The sequence below is a fragment of the Salvelinus sp. IW2-2015 genome, linkage group LG16 (assembly GCF_002910315.2).
Source record: "Salvelinus sp. IW2-2015 linkage group LG16, ASM291031v2, whole genome shotgun sequence".
In the NCBI taxonomy this organism is placed as follows: Eukaryota; Metazoa; Chordata; class Actinopteri; order Salmoniformes; family Salmonidae; genus Salvelinus; species Salvelinus sp. IW2-2015.
This window is the reverse complement of record NC_036856.1, coordinates 15,235,668-15,256,559: the sequence shown is the minus strand read 5'-3', so window position 1 is coordinate 15,256,559 and position 20,892 is coordinate 15,235,668. Positions and strand designations below refer to the sequence as shown.

The following is a 20,892-nucleotide window of genomic DNA, read 5'->3' as shown; positions in this document are numbered from 1 at the left end:
AGGGCAAAAACCAAAACGTGCCCCCCTTGGCATCCCAAGGGGCGAGTTTGGGAAATGCTGGCCTGATTGGAGGATTTCAGTTTTTCCTATCTCAATTCTTACATGTTTCTGAGGTCAGTAAACAAGAAGCGTGTTCGTTCCCCTTTAAGAAGCCCCCACCATTCCCTAGCGGAGGGAGTGTGAATGCATTCTCGAACAGCGGTTGAGGGGGAAAAAAATCCACCATCGGTCTGTTTCAAGTTCCCCCAATAGAAACTGTGCCTGATTTGTGGCCAATGTTGGAGATGTGAAAAAAAGGAGGAGGAGGAGGAGGAGGGGAGGAGGAGGAGGGGGGGAGGAGGAGGAGGATAAGGAAAAACACTAAAGGGGTAGCTATGGAGATAGAACGTTTGGCTGGCTGCTTTCTTTGACAGGTGTTGAGTGGGGTAAAAGTCTTAAAACAGAATCCAGCATGTACGCCAAAGGTAAAGGAGCTGTCGTCCCTTCCGATAGTCAAGCGAGAGAAAAGTAAGTGAATTATGCACCATTTAAGAGTTTTACATGGTTAAAAGGAAGCTCCAACTTTCTAAACTATAGCTACCATAATTTAAASGTGTGTACAGTACTCGCTCGCTTTCCTGAGTGTTGTTTACCCCTGCCGTGGCACGTCTCTTTAACTTTTTTTCTTGTTAGTTGCACTTTCTCGTTCTTTTAGATGATATTTATTACGAAATTCTCGCACGTTGTGAACGCAACGCACGGAAGAGTTGTTCAGTCTTTTGTAGCTATGTTTCATTTGGGGTTCCAAATGTGTCYCTTTCTGGAATTTAAAGATATAATGTAGCGCGCATGCAGCGATTGCATGAAGTTACAGAATTGCTACTGCGAAAAAATATTTTCTTCTTGAGATTCTATTTTAAAATATGGAATATGTCTGATGCCTTTCTAGATGGAGTTGCATTGACGCTGACTCTCACATTGTTTGAATGTGTAAAGTTTTGAGACGTGTTACGAGGGACTTTTCAAAATGCAATCGACCCGTACAGAAGGTCTACTAGATATCTTCTAGACGTCTATGCTACATGTTGTCTTACCATATTCGTGTTTATTAAGGACTTGTGCAGGACATCCCACATGAGGAAATGACGAGGACTTTGTCTTGTCTGTTAAATTAAACTTGTACTTGTCATTAGTTATACCTACATTAGCGGACTAAACTCCACTCCATGGTAAAGGAAGTTTATACATACGTAAACTGTTTTTAGGCATGGTTTAAGCAATGTATCATCTATGTTGGAGTGTTACTGTAACATTTTTAAATTATATCGAACTGATACATGTTTTAAAAACCTTGGACTAACACTTATGGAAAAAATTATCTCAATCCTTTCGATGAAATATTTTGTTTCATTATGATGCTTTGAATATTAATAACTGCTACACAAACTATTGTGTAGGGATTCTTATATCAGAGTTCAAACGAATCTTTTATCCTCTTTAGGGGTAAGCAGAGATACTGCCACAACTTTTAAAATGTCAGATGAACGATTTTGATCATAAATGGATACTCTGATTTAAACCAGTGCTTTACATGAAGGCTACATCTTATGTACTTTGTTGCTTTCTATGCTACACAAACTATTGTGTAGGGATTCTGATAAGAGTAGCACCGCTTCCTTCATGGCACAGCATGATTCCAAGAACGTTGTGATATGAGAAACACTTTGTTACATATTTACCTTTCACAGACGGTCTAACCGATGACTGACACACAATTATGAACAGAGTTTCTTGTCCCAAGATCACAGTGAATACTGTGCATACGATTAGATCAAGGCAGCTGGATAGCTATGCATGTTGCTTTTTTTCTCATGTATGAATAAATACTTCTTAAAAATGACAAATTTTCAAACTTTTGGAGCGTTTGCTGCTCAGCCAGATGTTAGAATGATATTATGTAGTTAGTTTTCATTGAAAAATATTTAAACTTACTTGCCTAAGTTTCATTCATCCTATTGCTGACTGTGTGGGATCATCATGATAAGTATTACTTGTTGGCTTCAGTTCTGTGTCTTAATTTCACCCAAATTTGAATGTGTGAAGTAAATGGCATATTCTCTCCGTTAGAGAAAATCTTTCCTGTGTATTGACAAACGGAGGCAGCATTGTGTGCTGAGGGAGTATGAATCCTAACTGAAAACAATTCCATGTGGTTCATGTACCAATACAGCAAGAATAATGAATTTTGAATGGGCATGTGATGCCCAGATATTACCTGATTTTTATTATATGGAATCCTTTTAAAAARTTGTGGATTCCTACATATGCATCTTATTTGTTTACAATCAAAGGCAGATCCCTTAGACACAAGTGCTCTTAAAATGTAGTGTTGACAGAATATTTCCTCACCTAGTAATACAGAGACATACAGTAGTTGTGACAGTAGAACAATATTCCCTCCACCCCATCCCTTTAAGTTTTACCTTGAAGTTAAATGAAGATACAGTTGTCCCGTATGTCCTTTGTCTTGTTGTATGTACCATTCCACACAAGAAGTTTCATTCACAAGAAAAATGAAGTTATTTGATTGATTGGCATCAGTTTAAGCAGTGAACCCCCTGGCACCATCCTCTGCATGTGTGAGTTCTGTCTCTGTGTGTTCTTAGAGTCCGGTGAGCAGGTGATGGCCAGAGTGAGGATGCACTTACCTTCTCACCTAACTAATGACTCTGCCATGCACCATGAGGCAAACACATGTTTCTCTTTACGCTATGGTTAGTCAGGACGCTACCCATGTTGTCTGAAGTCTTGTTAGATTAACTCCTACTTAATTTGGAAATTGAAATGAAAGAACTATATGGTCTCTCTCTCTGTGCATGTGGAGGTCGTCCATTTCTCACCAACATGTGTAGAATACTTGCTGGTTTAGGTACAGCAGAGGGGAGACCGTTGAGTAAAGGTATCTAGTACAGAACCACTGATAGAGCAGATGGAAGTTATAAAAGTGCACCAAGAATGGGGAGGGTATAATGGCTTWTCAAAACCTTGGAGGAATCTAGAAGAATAAAGACTGAACCTGAGCTTGGTAACTTTTTTTTTCTCAAAAAATTCTACAAAATCACWAAGATTTTAATCTGATGACTGTGTCATTCAAGGAAATGCTTGACCTAGAGTTCAAGAGAGATGTAAAGAATGGAAGAGATGTTTGTTTGTTTACCTGTCCTTGAGGAGAAGCGTCAGATGCCTGTGGAAAAATTTAGAACAAGAACTCGTGCCCTTGTGACGAGAGGAATTAATTCCATCACACTCACTCTTTCTGCACTTGATTTAATTTGATTTCCACAGGGTTGAAACAGAGGCTCCAACATTAATATGACCTTATTGTTTGTTAATTACAACGTCATTGAAATGTGCTGAGGAACCCGCTATCACAGGGCCCTTCCATGGAATTCATAAAATTGAATGTTTCTCATCATGATACAGTAGTCGGTCGTGCGTGACCCTGTCACACATTGTAGTCTTTACATTTAAGGCAATGCATACTCTATACATATAGGTTAGGCCTATAAGACATTTCTATAATATTCAGAGGATAATTGAATATCTTGAATAAAGTGTTTGATTTGAATGTGTTTCTTTGCATCCACACCCTCCCCTATATTCGCATGGAGTTTAATAGAGTTCTTGAGGTCTGAATGCACGGTTTTGACATCACACAGATGGCCCTGCCATATGCATTTTGGACTTTTGAGAAAGACATTTAAGAACCACGTACTCACGTATGCAAAAACATGCCACTATTTTGTGATGAACCTCTGATTTTCTCTGGTTTGCTTTGAATGAATATGCTCATATTCAGAGGTGTCAACAGTCAATTAATTTGGTGCATTGATGCATCCGCACATATTTGTTAGCTTTCTCACTTTTTAAATAAGTGAGACAGTATAAATATTGAGGCTACGTGCATGAAGTCAGTAATCAGGTTGGTCACGGCACAGACAAACTCATGAAGTCTAAGTGTATTCTGTTGATTACACTAGCCCACACATTATATCAATGTTATAGTGACATGATACCTTTGTTTAAGTCTTATGTAGCTYATTTATTAAGTATAGACAGTGTGGAGTAGTCCAAATCACTGTTATTTCAGTACACTAATAGTACATATTCATTATTAACTGATAACAATATCTATTAGCTGCTTATTCCATTTATAAACCATGTCTGCTTGGTATCCTGATGGTATTCTATCTTTCTCATAGAATCAAACTTTTGTTGAAATGAATCAATTTCCCCAAAATGAAGACTCTCAGGTTAGAATACAATGGCGTCCTTTCAAGCGGAGCATGTCCATAATTGTGGAGTCAATTTAGCTCGAGGCTAGCTCCTGGTAAAGAGACAGAGATGACTTTGGCAATGGGAATCAATTTTTGAGTTTATTAAGCTGAAGTGTGTGTGTGTGGATTAACCCATGGCTGGTTTGCGTGTGTACAGTCTTTTGTCACTGTTTTGTGTCTGCAAAAAATGGCCGTCAGTGTAAAAATGTTAATTTAATCTTAGTTTCATCTCATAAACAGGTAGCCTAACACTTGGAGAATGAAATGCTTCCAGAGGTGTCCTTTTAATCTATGCATCCTCCTTTGCTTACAAGACATGTCAGTACTCATCAATTTGCGATCATGATCTTAATTCCTCTAGGCCTAGGCTTTTGTGAAACAAGGAAAAAACTAAAAGGGCATTATGAAAACTGATACAATTACTATCTTGCATTCACCCCAACTCCCTTCTCCATCACTTCTCATGCATACCTTATCTAACCAAGCCCATGCATACCTTATCTAACCAAGCCCATGCTCTCGCTGCTGAATTATTTACATCAAGACAGGAAAGTTAATTTGCTAACTGTCTGTGCTTTAGCTGGCTAAACTTGGCAGAGGTCCTTTCATGTCTTGCGGGAGCGTAGTCTGATAGCCTGGGGTGGGATGTCAGGAGTGTACCTTGGATGAGGTGGAAGATCTCCCCTTGAAGTGTGGACACCGTGTAAAACTCTGGGCTGACTGTGGAGCAAGGGCTGCTGACTGCCTCCCTGTCCKTGCCTCTAACGTTAGTCACTACAGAGAGGATCAAACTAAACCACCCACTCAACAGTAGTTCTKTAACTGAGAGAAGTCTACTGGTCTCTTGTCTCCTAACCTTTCCACAGCATGTAATTTGTATGACCATTATCCATGATGATGGGGTTTCAGTGGCCTCAGAGCTCTTTAGCTGGAGTCTGGCACGGAAGAGAGCAGTGGCTTAGAGGGGTGGACTGGACCAGCAGAGCAATGGATTTGGATGTTGAGATTTTTTGGGGGGCACCTGAGACATCACTAAAAATGACAGAGAAGATGACCCAGCACCACTCTTGGTACTCAGGGGTTGTAAATATATTATTATGGAGATGTTCCCTTTGGGAGGTCAGAGAACATGGAGCTTGTGTGTGTCAGATGGAGTCTCGTTTCAGTGAAGGTTTTTGTATGAACGTATGCCTTGTGCTTGGTGTCAGTGCTCTGTCTGTCTCCTGTCATGTGTGGCCCTAGTGTCTCCACTATGGTCGTAATCCTGTAGATCTCCCTTCTCTCATCACACCATCACACAGTTGTCTTAACGCCTAGCAAGTTCCCTCTCTCGATCTCCTTCCCTCTGCTGACGCCATCTCTACCTGCGCAGGGAGAGTCTCCACAACCCTCTTCCCTTGGCGGAGTTACACTCAGTGCTACTGACAGTGCAACAAAAGGTGTCCCCCGAAGCCAGGATTGAATGAGTGTTTTTAAATAATGCATTAGAACAGGGGCAGGTGCCCATCACCAGGGCACAGAACCCCTCAGATCATACCAGTGTAGCCATGAAAATTTCATCAGGGTACTCATGGGAATTTCTGTTCGATCCAGTTCAGTGTGGACCAGCTTATAGAAGTCCACGCATGCCGCTGGGTATTACAAACAGACATGAGGTAGTCTTCTTACATTTTACACCAGCCGCCTCCCCTCTGTACCAGGAATCTGACAAGTTTTCAGACTGGGAGAGCACAGGTACTTCCTGGTTAAAGGAGCGCTTCGTTTTTTGACTGGTTTCATTTAAGTTCTTTCAGAGCACATTCCCAGTGCTCAGTTCTCACTGGCTGGTTTGAATTAAACTCAGTTGAGACGTGATTACAAACGCCACCAAGCATTTTCAGTGTTACCAGGTAGTGTCGCGTGGTGACACTCCCCTCTATGATGAGATGCGTATGGAAATATTGCAGCCAGCGGTTTGCTCCACCGTGTCATTCATTTGAATATCATGCCATTACCCATAACCCATTGTTCTGCCCATCCCTCTCTTCTACCATCACCCTTGACCTACCCTCTAAGCAAGGGGTGTCAAACATACGGCCCGTGGGCCGGATCCGATGCTCTACACAGACTATCGGTAACATTTCAACTAACTATCTACTAACCCTAAACTTAACCGTTGCCCTAACCTTAACCCGTATCCTAACCCTTACTCTAAACCTAACCGTAACCTTAGCAAGCAGTTGCTTATCAACAGATAGTTGGTTAATAGTATGACCATCTGTAGAGCATCTACAGAAGGACTACCCAAATAAAGTGTAAAAGAAAATGTACAAAGCTGTGGATAGAGGATTTATAATTAAGTGCGACTCTGGACCTCGACACCCCTGCTGTAAGCAGTCACTCCAGCATAACAAATCCACAGCCATAAAACAGACAGACCAGATAAAACACTGTGGCCATGATTGTGTTCGTTGTGTCCAGAACCATTTGTTTACACTAGATTACTGAAATGAGCAGTGAAATGAATACGTCTGATGTAACACTGAGAAATAATTAAGAAGATAGGTGTCCCCTTTAACTAATGTCTAATGTTAGTCAAAACTGTTTTTGCAGTCTGTGGAAGAAATGCTTCCCTTGTATAAAGCTGGCATATCAAATCAATGATTACTTCGAGACGATCCCTTGTGCTTGGTTCAACATCCAGCACAAGTGTTTCTGAGACAGTAGATTTAACCTAATGTGACCAAACTGACTTTTCTTTCGTTTTTTTTCTTCAGAATTTTGTTATCCAATTGGTAGTTAGTCTTGTCTCATTGCTGCAACTCCCATACGGACTTGGGAGAGGCGAAGGTCAAGAGACTTTGCGTCCCCCGAAAAACGACCCTGCCAAGCTGCACTGCTTCTTGACACACTGCTTCTTGACACACTGCTCGCTTAACCCAGAAGCCAGTCGCACCAATGTGACGGAGGAAACACCGTACAACTGGGGATCGCGTCAGCGTGCATGCGCCCGGCCCGCCACAGGAGTTGCTAGAGCACGATGGGACAACGACATCCCGGCCGGCCAAACCCTCCACTAACCCGGACGACGCTGGGCCAATTGTGCGTCGCCTCATGGGTCTCCCGGCTGCGACACAGCCCGGGATCGAACCTGGATCTGTAGTAACACCTCAAGCTCTGCAGTGCCTTAGACCGCTGCGCCACTCGGGAGGCCCTTTCCCTCTTAGTAGAGTGTGGGTTCATCACTAGTCCAGGAGCACAGGGAGCACAGTAATTGCCAGCACAGGCGTCTAAATGACAGTCATAATGATACCAAAAATGCACAAGGTAGTGGGTTGTCAGATAATGTGACACCGACCCACGCTTGGCTGTCTCTGCTTTCCTCTTGTTTTCCTCAGCATCCATGTTAAAGGAGGAGCTCCGTAAACCACAGATGCTCTTTTTATTTTCTTGAGCCTCCCAATGGCTTCTCCTTAGAGTCCGCATGTTATCTGGCTGTCATTGTGAAAGTCTCTGGCTCCTACTGTAAATGTTAATACTGTGTACATACAACAGGTCTGACCAAAAACACAATTGTATTTTATTACGACAAAGCCTGCGTTCTCCTGGTTAACCCCACTGGTCTGTAAGGAGAGATCCAGTACAAATTCATTTTTCACCTGAGCGCCAGTTGGATAGGCTGCCTGCTAGCCCGGGAGAGAGTGAGAGATTCTCCAGAGCGAGGAGGAGGTGATGGAGGAGGTGCGAGATGGAGCCTCGACATTGACCTTTTTCTCTTTGTTTTCCAGGTTAGCTTTATATGTGTACGAGTATTTGCTGCACGTCGGCGCACAGAAATCAGCACAGACCTTCCTGTCAGAGGTAAGAAATGGCTTTAGAAGAACTTCCTGAGGTGAACGGATGAATGGGATTCCTCTCCATTGTATAGCGAGGGATGGAATTTACATTAGCGGTAGCCCTGGGGTCAAGAACCAATTTGGGCGTCTCTGCTTTGTAACACAAGTAATTAGATTCCAAAGTTTTGTATACAATGATATGGATGTAATGGGTCTAGACTAAGCTATAAGTTGATGAATAACAGCAGTATTAGTCTTAAGATTTCTATAAGGACAATAAAAAATGTTTGGGTTCCATATCAACACCTAGGCCATGCTCCTTCCTCTATTAGCCTGATGGCACCTGAACTGTCAATGAGAAATAGCCCATGTAATGTGTTGCATCCTCTTCCTTAATGGACATCCTTCCTCCATAGTGGCCTAGTATTCAGGCCTTCACCTCTCTAACACCTTCACGCCTTAAGCTTGCTACAAGCTTCACTTGCATAGATCTACGTGCCGGTCCATGCATTTTTAGTCTCCCAAATAGCAGCGTTCTCAAGGGGGCAATAACAGAGATTTTTCTGAAGTCTCCCCCTTTTGAGGTAGACAAAGAGAAATCGCGTTGAACTTCACTAAGCTAATTTGAAAGAGAACCAACTGCATATTTAATTAATAGCTAGGCCTACATGTAATGAAAGTTTAGGTTTGATTAACATCTCCTCGTTTTGTGCCTGCTAGTAGGCTGTAGGTTATTCTGCTAGCACTAACCTAGCTTCCCACATCTTCCCCCATGTGAAATAATACAATTTATCAATTTGCCCTGGCAAATATTCTTATAGCCTACTCACCAATGTAACCTATAACATAATTCCAATTTGATATGCTGCTTCAGTGTATTCGCTCCTATGTCAGCAAAACATCTAATGTGGTCATATCACATCTAATGTGGTCATATCACGGAGAAAAGGCATATGGCTACCAGTTGTTTTTACTGTCTAGAAGTAGTTACTTCTCAACAAAATACATTTTGGGGGGGGATTCTAATAAGGCTACAATGTTTGGTCTATTGTTTGAACAGTCGTTGAGACTGTATTTGGTTATCAATGCAGAATATGCTACTTTGAAGTATAGCCTATAGATCAGATCAAGGAACCAAGTAACAACATGGCGCCGTAAGGAATGATATGGCACGTCTCAATTTTCAAGTTGCACAAAAGTGTGTCGAATGCTCCCGCCCTTTTTGTGACGGGAAAAACGACATTGCAACTACTGCGCTATGCTCCGTATCTACTGTCTCTTTAATGTGTGTAGACCCCTTTTATGCTGCTCACTAAATATTGTACCATTATGGCTGTGGAAGAACTTTACTGGCACGCAAATAATGGAGGACTATATGGTAAAGACAAATATTATTTATATTATGTATCAGCTGTGCCCTTTCCCTAGGGTCAGGAGGTTCTGTGACCACTTAACTGGTGCAGGAAGCCATAACTAGGGCCATGAGAGGTTACTTCTTCAGGACAAATTCCTGGCCCTACTTATACTGCTCTGTGTGCCCTCTGAAAAAGTTGCCTTCTGAAAAAGTTGGGTTAAACTCCAATATCCTCTCTCAGTGATACCCTGGATGCTCATACTAGTCTATTTAACTCCTAGATTATTTATCATTCATTTAACCAGCAGTGAGAGCTCTACTCACACCTTTGGAGTGGTGTATATGCTCATTTGGTTCATAACTGCTCTTTAACACTCCCATGTGTTAGAAGTCAGATTTAATATGTTCATTTAGTTGGATGAATGTGTACAATTGGTTAATAATGTTCTTAACCCCTGGACCTGCTAAAGTGATCTTTTTCAAGTGCAATGAAAGGTTGTGATTTTTCTAATGATTTATTTCAAATAAAATAAACTCTGGCCCGTGTTCAAGCACAGAACTATTTCAGTGGTGTGATTCACCCAGCTTACATCACAGCATTTCCCCTCCTGTATTATAATCTGTTCAGCTGTTATCATGTATTACAGCGTTGATGTTTCACCACTGTTCATGACTGTACCTGTGTCACTGCGTTCAAAAATGTCTGACGCATGGCCCAGACCTACGTATGTTATGTTTTGAAAGATACAGGCGCATTTTATTTATTTTTGCCTCAGCTGGGTGTCCCTTATCAACCACACAGGAAAAGGAACGTTAGATGGCGGTTTTCTAAAGCAGCCTAATTTCCTTAGAGATACAGTCATGACCTGGAATTTACAGCATACTATTATACACAGGCTATATGTATTTTCTCCTCAGTCTTAAACTAAGATGTTGCTCTTTATCTTTCTCAATGAATCACACACATTCCATATGTTCCCTGCCATTTACAGTGCATCCGATTCAGACCCATTAACATTTTGTTACGTTACAGCCTTATCCTCATCAATCTACACACAATACCCCATAATGGCAAAGCAAAAACAGGTTTTTAGAATTGACATAAGTATTCAGACCCTTACCTCCGCTATTTTCAGGTCTCTAGAAAAGTCTGGGCTCTGGCTGGTCCACTCAAGGACATTCAGAGTTGTCCTGAAGCCACTCCTGCCTTGTCTTGGCTGTGTGCTTAGGGTCGTTGTCCTGTTGGAAAGTGAACCTTTGCCCCAGTCTGAGGTTCTTAGCTCTGGAGCAGGTTTTCATCAAGGATCTCTCTGTACTTTGCTCCTTTCATCTTTCCCTTGATCCTGATTGGTCTCCCAATCCCTGCCGCTGAAAAATATCCCCACAGCATGATGCTGCCACCACCATGCTTCACCGTAGGGATGGTGCCAGGTTTCTTTCAGATGTGATGCTTGACATTCAGGCCAAAGAGTTAAATCTTGGTTTCATCAGACCAGAGAATCTTATTTCTGATGGTCAGAGTCCTTTAGGTGCCTTTTGGCAAATCCAAGCTGTCTGTCATGTGCCTTTTTACTGAGGAGTGGCTTCCGTCTGGCCACTCTACCATAAAGGCCTGACAGGTGGAGTGCTGCAGAGATGGTGGTCCTTCTGGAAGGTTCTCCCATCTCCACAGAGGAGCTCTGTCAGTGACCATTGGGTCACCACCTCCCTGACCAAGGCCCTTCTCCCCCGATTGCTCAGTTTGGCAGTGCTGCCAGCTCTAGGAAGAGTCTTGGTGGATCCAAATTTCTTCCATTTAAGAATAATGGAGACAACTTTGTTCTTGGACCTTCAATGCTACAGACATTGTTTGGTAACCTTCCCCAGATCTGTAACTCGACACAATCCTGTCTCGAAGCTCTACAGACTTCCTTCGACCTCATGGCTTGGTTTATGCTCTGACATGCACTGTCAAATGTGGGACCTTGTGTCCAATCAATTGAATTTACCACAGGTGGACTCCAAGTTGTAGAAATATCTCAGTGATGATCAATCTGAGCTCAATTTCGAGTCTCATAGCAAAGGGTCTGAATACTTATGTAAATAAGGTATAKATTTTTTTGGTTTTAAAATATAAATTTTCTAAATTTTCTAAACACTTTTTGCTTTGTCATTATGGGGTATTGTGTGTAGATTTTTATTTAATCCATTTTAGAATAAGGCTGTAATGTAACAAAGTGGAAAAAGTCCAGGGGTCTGAATACTTTCCGAATGCACTGTATGTGTTATCAAAATATAACCTGTAATGAGAGAGCAGACTTTAATGTGACTGAGCTAATGTCACACATGGAAATTATAATTTAAAACGGCGGATATCAGGCTATAGAATATAAACATTAGACGTTGTATCTCAAGGTGTGTTTGCGAGGCTAAATCAAGCCACAACCTGTCCAGGTTGACACAACAAAGTCAAACAGTAACCTAGTCTATTACAATGCTGATAAATCAATACATCAATCACCTAACCTTCCCAAAAGCTTTCCCTCTCTCTGCCCTAAACGGCTCAGTGCAGGCAGCTGTGTTCGACTAACTGCCACCAAGGCACAGAACTGGACTAAAATATTAAGCACAGATCTGGGACCAGCTCGGAGAGATTAAGTAGTGAGGCTTGCTGATTGCAGAACCCTCCTGGGCGAATCTCCTCCCTGAGATGGAGTGTTATTGGTGTGCTGCTGGATAGGGGTTAAGTTATGGATCACAGTCTATTTCCATGAGGCATGCAGAGGCCTTTTTCCAGGTAATTTGCTTGTACTTTAGTTGTTTTAAATATATGAAATCACATACACCGTATAATGCAGAGATACTAATCAGTGATGTTTTCAAACCATTTGTTCCTGCTTTCTGGTACTCTCATCTTGCCCTTCATATTTTATGATAGAGTAAGTAAGTACGCAATATTCAAAATGCCTTTATAGCTCCCATACTCTCACCAATACTCATAACTTTAGCCACAAAGGTCTTAAAAGTTTCTCTGTTCACGTCTCTTTTCATCACATATAAATGTCAACAGTTCTACAGTCAGCCACATCACGCCAATATAATTACTATGCTAAAATCTCAGGACCTCTCCAAAGCATGTTTGGCCCTTTCCAGCCCTCCTGTCTCCCACCTGAACAGATAAGGGAATTTAGTCCCTCCAGATACGCTGAAGCAAAACACACCTGCTCGATGCCACCTAATGAGAGAGCTATCACCTGGCCTCTCTCCTGCCTCTCAATTAACCCCTCGTCCTACCCCTGCACACTCGCCCATCTCCTCGGAACAGTCACTCCCTGCTCCCATGCACAGCAGAACCCTTGAACACCCTCCACTGGCCCACACGTAAGTTAGTCTCATCCATCAGCTGTGTGTAGGAGAGCCTATAAAACTGGCAACAGTCACACCAACAATATAGTCCTGATCACCAGCCACGTGCCTTACAACTACATTGCATTGCATTTGGCCTCTATTACATGCCACGTTTCAAGGCTCATGGTGTAATTCTAGGAACTTACAGGAACTGAAGTAATTTTGTTCACCCGACCTAGAATACCTCCCAATTAAATGCTGACCGTATTATTTCCCAAGAGTTCTCCTCCGTCATCGCCATGGCCGTTTACATCCCACCTCAAGCCGAAAACTCGATGGCCCTCAAAGAATTTCACTGGACTATGCAAACTGAGGCTGCATTTTATTGTAGCTGGGGATTTTAACAAATCAAATCTGAGGACTAGGCTGCCAAAATTCTATCAACATATTGACTGTCCTACTCGCGCTACTAAGACTCTCGACTATTGCTATTCAAACTTCCGGGATGCTAACAAGGCCCTCCCCCGCCCTCCTTTTGGCAAATCTGACCACAACTCCATCTTGCTCCTCCTGTGCTATAGGCAGAAACTTAAACAGGAAGTGCCCGTGCTCTGTACTATTCACAGCTGGTCTGACCAATCGGAATCCACGTTTCAGGATTGTTTTGATCAGGTGGACTGGGATATGGTCCAGGTAGCGTGCAAAAAATAATCTAGACGCATATACGAATACGGTGACTGAGTTCATAAGGAAGTATATAGGAGATGTAGTACCCACTGTGACTATATAAAAATCTACCCTAACCAGAAACCGTGGATAGATGGTAGCATTCGTGCGAAACTGAAAGCACAAACCACCACATTTAACAATAGCAAGGCGGCTGGTAATATGGCAGAATATAAACAGTGTAGTTATTCACTCCAAGGCAATCAAACAAGCTAAACATCAGTATAGAGAAAGTGAAGTCGCATTTCAATAGCTCAGACACGAGACGTATGTGGCAAGGACTACAGAAAATCCCGGACTACAAAAGGAAAACCAGCCACGTAGCCGAGACCGTCTTGCTTCCGGACAGGCTAAACACATTCTTTGCATGCTTTGAGGATAACACATTGCCACCGACGCAGCCCACTACCAAGGACTGTGGGCTCTCCTTCTCCGTGGCCGACTTGAGTAAAACATTTAAACGTGTTAACCCTCAGAGCTGCCGGTCCAGACGGCATCCCTAGCCGCGTCCTCAGAGCATGCGCAGACCATCTGGTTGGAGTGTTTACGGACATATTCCAGTCTGCTGTCCCCACATACTTCAAGATGTCCACCATTGTTCCTGCAAAGGTAACTGAACTAAATGACTATCGCCCCGTAGCTTTGAGAGACTAGTCAAGGATCATATCACCTCTACCTTACCTGCCACCCTAGACCCACTTCAATTTGCTTACCGCCCCAATAGGTCCACAGACGATGCAATCGCCATCACTCTGCCCACTGCCATATTCCATCTGGACAAGAGGAATACATATGTAAGAATGCTGTTTATTGACTATAGCTTAGCATTCAACACTATAGTACCCTCCATGCTCATCATTAAGCTCGAGGCCCTGGGTCTGAACCCCGCCCTGTGCAACTGGGTCCTGGACTTCCTGACGGGCCGCCCCCAGGTGGTGAAGGTAGGAAACATCACCTCCACTCCACTGATCCTCAACACTGGTGCCCCACAAGGGTGCGTGCTCAGCCACCTCCTGTACTCCCTGTTCACCCATGACTACGTGGCCAAGCACGCCTCCAACTCAATCAAGTTTGCAGACGACACGACAGTAGTAGGCTTGATTACCAACGATGACGAGACAGCCTACAGGGAAGAGGTGTGGTGCCTGGAAAACAACCTCACTCAACAAAACAAAGGAGATGATCGTGGACTTCAGGAAACAGCAGAGGGTACATCCCCCTATCTACATCGACTGGACCGCAGTGGAGAAGGTGGAAAGATTCAAGTTCCTGGTGTAGACATCACTGACAAACTGAAATGGACAACCCACACACAGTGTAGTGAAGGAGGCGCAACAGAGCCTCTTCAACCTCAGGAGGCTAAAGACATTTGGCTTGTTACCAAAAACCCTCACAAATRTTTACAGATGCACAATTGAAAGCATCCTGTCGGGCTGTATCACCACCTGGTACGGCAACTGCACCGCCCGCAACCGCAAGGCTCTCCAGAGAGTGGTGCGGTCTGCCCAACACATTACCGTGGTCAAACTACCTGCCCTCCAGCACACCTACAGCACCTGATGTCACAGGAAGGCCAAAAAGATCATCAAGGACATCAACCACCCGAGCCACTGCCTGTTCACCCCGCTATCATCCTGAAGGCGAGGTCAGTACAGGTGCATCAAAGCTGGGACCGAGAGACTAAAAAACAGCTTCTATCTCAAGGCCATCAGACTGTTAAATAGCCATCATTAGCACATTAGCGGCTGCTGCCTTTACGCATAGACTAGGAATTACTGATCACTTTAAGGAATGGAACACTAGTCACTTTAAAGTTTACATATCTGGCATTACTCATCTCATGTGTATATACTGTGTTTTATACTATTCTACTGTATCTTAGTCCGTTCCGCTCGGACATCGCTTGTGTATATAGTCTTAACTCATTCCTACTACGATTTGTGTGTATTGGGTGTATGTTGTGTAATTTGTTCGCTATTACTTTTTCGCTATTATTGCACTGTCGGAGCCAGAAGCACAAGCATTTCGCTATACATCTGCTAATCACGTGTATGTGACCAATAAAATTTGACCTGACGAAGAAAAAGTCCTGGCCATAGTTACATAATTGTCCCTGGTCAAGTCAGTCAGCAAATCCCTGGGTCCTAGTCATAACAGGAGAAACCCAGAAAGTTTGGCATGCAAGCGAGGATACCTACAGTGCCTGCAATGTTCTGTAGCTCACACAGCGGCCACAGACAGTGGCAGTTTGAGTTAGCTAGCTACCACACTCTGCCCTTTTAGTGCTATCTCTGGGTTGATCTTATCTCAGTGGCCAGATATGGGGAGCAGAGGTGTATGAAGTGTGAGGAGCTGCTACTGAGATGTTTTTAGTGTCAGATCCACACTCTCTGCACTCCATTCTTACTGCATGTCTGTCTGAGGTGAAGTGGTGTGTGTATGCATTATGGATGCACATGCGGCAGAGTCTTAACTCTCTCTCTCTCTCTCTCTATCTCTCTCAGATCCGATGGGAGAAGAACATTACACTGGGGGAGCCCCCTGGATTCCTACACTCATGGTGGTGGTACGTACATTGTCTTCTATGTAGAGTCACATTTAAACGCCACAGTCTACACACACACACACACACACAGTGCCATTCACGACATGATGTATAGGAGTGGGGAGGTAATTGCTGGTAACGACAGGTACGTCTTCTGATGTCTGTGTGCACTGTACTCTTCACTGTACTCTTCACTGGATGATGAACTACAATTGTCCTGATCCCATGCGGCTCAGTTGGTAGAGCATGGCGCTTGCAATGCCAAGGTTGTGGGTTCGATTCCCACGGGGGACCAGTGAGAAAATGTATTAACTTACTACTACTGTAACTCGCTCCGGATAAGTGTCTMCTAAATGACAAATGTCTGTCTTATAATTTTACCCAACAATACCTTTTACCTCAAATTTGAACAAGGTCGGTATTTCTTTTAAAAGTTAAGCTATGATTACAGCATGTGTACCTGATACTGTAAATACGTTTTATACTTTCTGTTTGTCGGAGTTGAAAACACCTAACCCATTATGGTCTCTATCTATGGTATTTGTAGAACCAACTTGAGTTGCATTCTTCCTCTTGTAGCGGACTTGTCAGACGTTTTGATACCAAATAAATACTTCAGTGTATTCACGACCTGGATGCAGTCGCCTCTGAACTGACAGGCTGACATGTATTTCTCACTGGATGAGAAGGAAACACCCATGCCTGGGCTCCCCTCTAGCTGACGGAGGGAAATATAGAGAGAGCAATAGATAAAGGAAAGAGCGAGACGGGGAGAGAGGGYGTGAGTTCACAGGCAGTTTTTGTTTGCCCTCTGTCCTGCGCTCTTCKTCCTGAGAATCCCCTCTACCCTCCACCGCTGAACAGGGGCATTTTTAGCGGRATTCTGCCCCCTGAATTGCTGACCTGTTTTAATTGTGAATCATGTTTACACAGCTCATAATGGTCCTTAAGAGAGCCTGTGTTCCCTCCGTCTGACAGATTTCACTTTAATCTACCAGAAGCACAGACAGATTGACATACACAAACATACAGTTTTTGGACAAGTTTACTTTCCCGTTGTCTAACCCTCAAAGTTTTAAAGTCTCCGATTGCTGAGGCACGGTTTGAGGGAGCCCCCTGTGTGTGTGTGAGCAGTTGCAGAGGAGAGAGATTATTAGCTGAACAGGGCCCCAGTGTGGTGTGACCCAGTGGAAGGGTGTCTGTCTGGGGCTGCAGCATGTGGACGGGGAGGCTCACTGGGGGGCCTCCCCCTCCTACGTCAACCCCCTCCCCCAAACAAAAGGTCCAGATGGTAAGGGAAAGCCAACCACTCCCCCTCCCTCAACCTTTGTCTGAAGGCCTGTCCTTTGTTTGCGGAAGAGACCCCAAACGGATTAACTCCTTACATTCCAGTCTCCTTTGTGTTAAACAGCCAAATCCCCCACCCTGGGTTTTCTTCCCTGCTTCTGTCTCAAACAGTTTCCTGTTGGGCCGCGCAGGGCTGAATGAGTTGAGGGAGGGGTTCAGTCATCCACATCTGTTGTTATGGACGCAGAGATAAAGCCAGGGCTCTGAGAGGGGTGCAGGTGTTGATTGTGTCATTAGCTCTCTACATTGGTCGGCCAAATCAATTGTTTTAGCCAGTTTTCACTGGACATCCACTCTGTCACCCTCTGAGAACCTCACCACAGTACTATGTACACGGATCATCCCTCAAATTGCTTCCAGCTGAAATTCCTCCTTGCGAGGGGCAAAGAAAACACTCCAGCAAAACAGACTTGCCTAGATCTCCTGGTTATTCTTTATAAAAGCAGGTATCAGGCAGGAACCTGGGGCTTTGTGGTTCCTTTCAGCCTGTCTGTGTCAGGCAGAGTAGAGCTGCTATACCTGACCAAGAAAGACACTAGATCATCTGGCCAGAGCTTTCCCCTTGTTAAATAAATAAAGGAGTAATCTGTTCCTCTGTCATCTTTAACAAGAAGCGCACACATTTTTCCTTTATTCTCTTCGCCCATTTTCAGATGTTGAATTTATTAGTGAAATCCGAGGGGAGGGCTCCTGTGGAATTCTAGAACAGATTTACATGGCGTACTGTTTTAAGAGATGGGGAGTGCCTGTTTCTCTTGTGGCCTCACATTGGTACCAGGAGAATAGCAAACTTCAGTGGGGTAATGAAGACCAAACGTTTTTTTTTGTTTGCTTGCAGGTTTTGTCCCATTTTAAGAGCAGCTCAGGCTGATAATAATACTAGTAGCAGCCATAGTCAACATGTCTCCTCTCTTCTCCTGTCCTATCCTCTCCTCTCCTTAGCCTGGCTGCTCTGTGGCTCCAGCCACATCACTGTTGATTTAATGCCCAGGCCCTTACAACCACTTGTCTGTGTTTACTCTGCCCATAATGGTCATAATAATGGCGGAAGGCACATTGTTACCACCAGGCTTTGTCAGAGCACAGTTAATTGCAGTAATTATCACAAAGGCATTTCATTTTTGTAATTGTCTTATGAATGTTGATGCTGTGGAAAGTGTGTGTGTGTGGCCTGTTTATGCTGCCCACATTTCCACATTGTTTTGACTGGCAGTTCATTTGGATATGGCAGAATGTGCATGCCCTCTTAAACTGGAGTATGAATCTCACACCCAGACTAATCTTAGGGATTCCACACAGCCAAGTTAATTTATTTAGAGATTGAGCGGTTCTTTGGCGACCTAGTGAGTTTAAAATTATTATTTTTTTAAACCTCCTGCTTTGGGCTGGATGTGTCAATGTGTATGTAGTTCATACATGCATATAATTCATGAGCAGAATTACGGTTTTACCTCAATTAGCCACGAAATCCGTAGTTTTAAAAGCTACTGTTTTCTGGAAGCTGTGCAGCGCCATTTTCCCCCACGTGTGCCAGCCCCCTAGTAATTTGAGTTTCAGCCAATGAGCTTCAGCCCGTTGCTATTTGAGTGACACCTAGCAAAAGGCTTGCCCAGCGTTATCCAATGAGTTTGCAGGGTGGGCATAACGGCTCGTTGGACACAGCAGAGTTCGAGTGAGAGCAATGACATGGTGCACATATCTGCACACACTGAGTGTACAAAACATTAGGAATACCTTCCTCATATTGAGATGCACCCCCTTTTGCCCTCAGAATGGCCTCAATTCCTCGGGAATGCTGGCCCATGTTGACTCCAATGCTTCCCACAGTTGTTGTGTCAAGTTGATTGGATGTCGTTTGGGTGGTGTACCATTCTTGTGAGCACTACATTCAAAAACGACTGGCTGAAATTATACAAAAGTTTGACAGTGCATCTTTTAAGGAGAGAATGCATCCACAGTATGAACATCTCCAGTTGACAAAGGTCTGAGCTTTTCAACCTATAGCTAGCTAGTTTAAACTAATCTTGGACTCCWTCAGACATGCTCCAGTGTTGCATGTACAGTCTCACTGAGACAAATCAACTTTGCCATTTGAAACTTTGGAGGGTGTCAGGTTATGATAACCCTGCTCCCCAGTCCCCATCCCCTGGTTTGCACCTAGTTGCAGCTTTTCAGTAACAAACTATAACACGCGTCTTATTTCATTTCCCAGAGAGCTGATTGGATTTGAGATGGTCCCTCTGTCTCCCTTCGGCAAGCGCGGCTCTGACAAAGCTGCAATCTCTTTAACGGCAGCTGATAGATATGATAATGCAGCCTGGCTTTATTGTCAAGTGACTGAAGGGCAGGCTTCATGGGCCCCCTCAACARACACACACACTCGCGCACATGCATAGAGCCACACGCATGAACACGCATACACACACTTCTCTGTTCTCCAGCTTTCTCTACTCRGTTTCTCTGTGCTGTTCATCAGGGAGCACAGGACAGCTGACCCAGACAGTGCACACCTGAGAGCAGAGGCTAGTAGAAAGTAAAATGTGTTATTATATAAAAACAGAGGTAGTTGTATCTTTGCTATACTTCACTGTGCTTACACTGTAATGAGACCGTAGATATGAATGTACCTACCGTGTACAAAAAATACAGAGTTTTAGCACCACTCCTATAAAAGTGTAACAATATACAGTACCAGTCAAAAGTTTGGGCACAAATCAAAATTGTATTAGTCACATGRGCCGAATACAACAGTGAATTTCTTACTTACAAGCCCCTAACCAACAATACAGTTAAAAAAAATMGAATAAGTCATTAAAGAACAGCATTTAAATAACAATAGCGAGACTGTACCGGTACCCCCTGTGTACAGAGTCAATGTGCAGGGGCACCGGTTAGTTAAGGTAATTGAGGTAATATGTACATGTAGGTAGACTATGCATAGATAATAAGAGAGTAGCAGCGGTGTAAAAGAGGGGGTGGGTAGGCAAATCAAATAGTCTGGGTGGCCATTTTGATTGCTGAACAATTAATCTTATGTCTTGGGGGTAGAATCTGTTTAGAAGCCTCTTGGACCTAGATTTGGCGCTCCACTACTGCTTGCAGTGCAGTAGCAGAGAGAACAGTCTGACTGGGGGGCTGGAGTCTTTGACAATTTTTAGGGCCTTCCTCTGACACCGCCTGGTGTATAGAGGTCCTGGATGGCAGGAAGCTTGGCCCCAGTGATGTACTGGGCCGTACGCACTACCCTCTGTAGTGCCTTGCCGTCGGAGGCTGAGCAGTTGCAATACCAGACACTGATGCAACCAGTCAGGATGCTCTCGATGGATCTGAGGACCCATGCCAAATCTTTTCAGTCTCCTGAGTGGGAATAGGTTTTGTCGTGCCCTCTTCACGACTGTCTTGGTGATGTGGACACCAAGGAACTTGATGCTCTCAATCTGCTCCTCTACAGCCTTGTTGATG

General features: G+C 43.7%; 1 protein-coding gene across 1 annotated transcript in view; it reads left to right on the top strand.

Moving 5' to 3' along the window:
- Window positions 1-344: 344 nt before the first annotated feature.
- Window positions 345-20,892, top strand: part of ssbp4 (single stranded DNA binding protein 4) — an 87,107-nt gene continuing 66,559 nt past the window's right edge. The window contains exons 1-3 of the mRNA XM_024004758.2: window positions 345-507; window positions 8,084-8,156; window positions 16,043-16,104. Coding sequence (XP_023860526.1) covers window positions 452-507; window positions 8,084-8,156; window positions 16,043-16,104 — 191 coding nt within the window. The 5' untranslated portion in view covers window positions 345-451. The remainder of the gene's footprint in view (window positions 508-8,083; window positions 8,157-16,042; window positions 16,105-20,892) is intronic.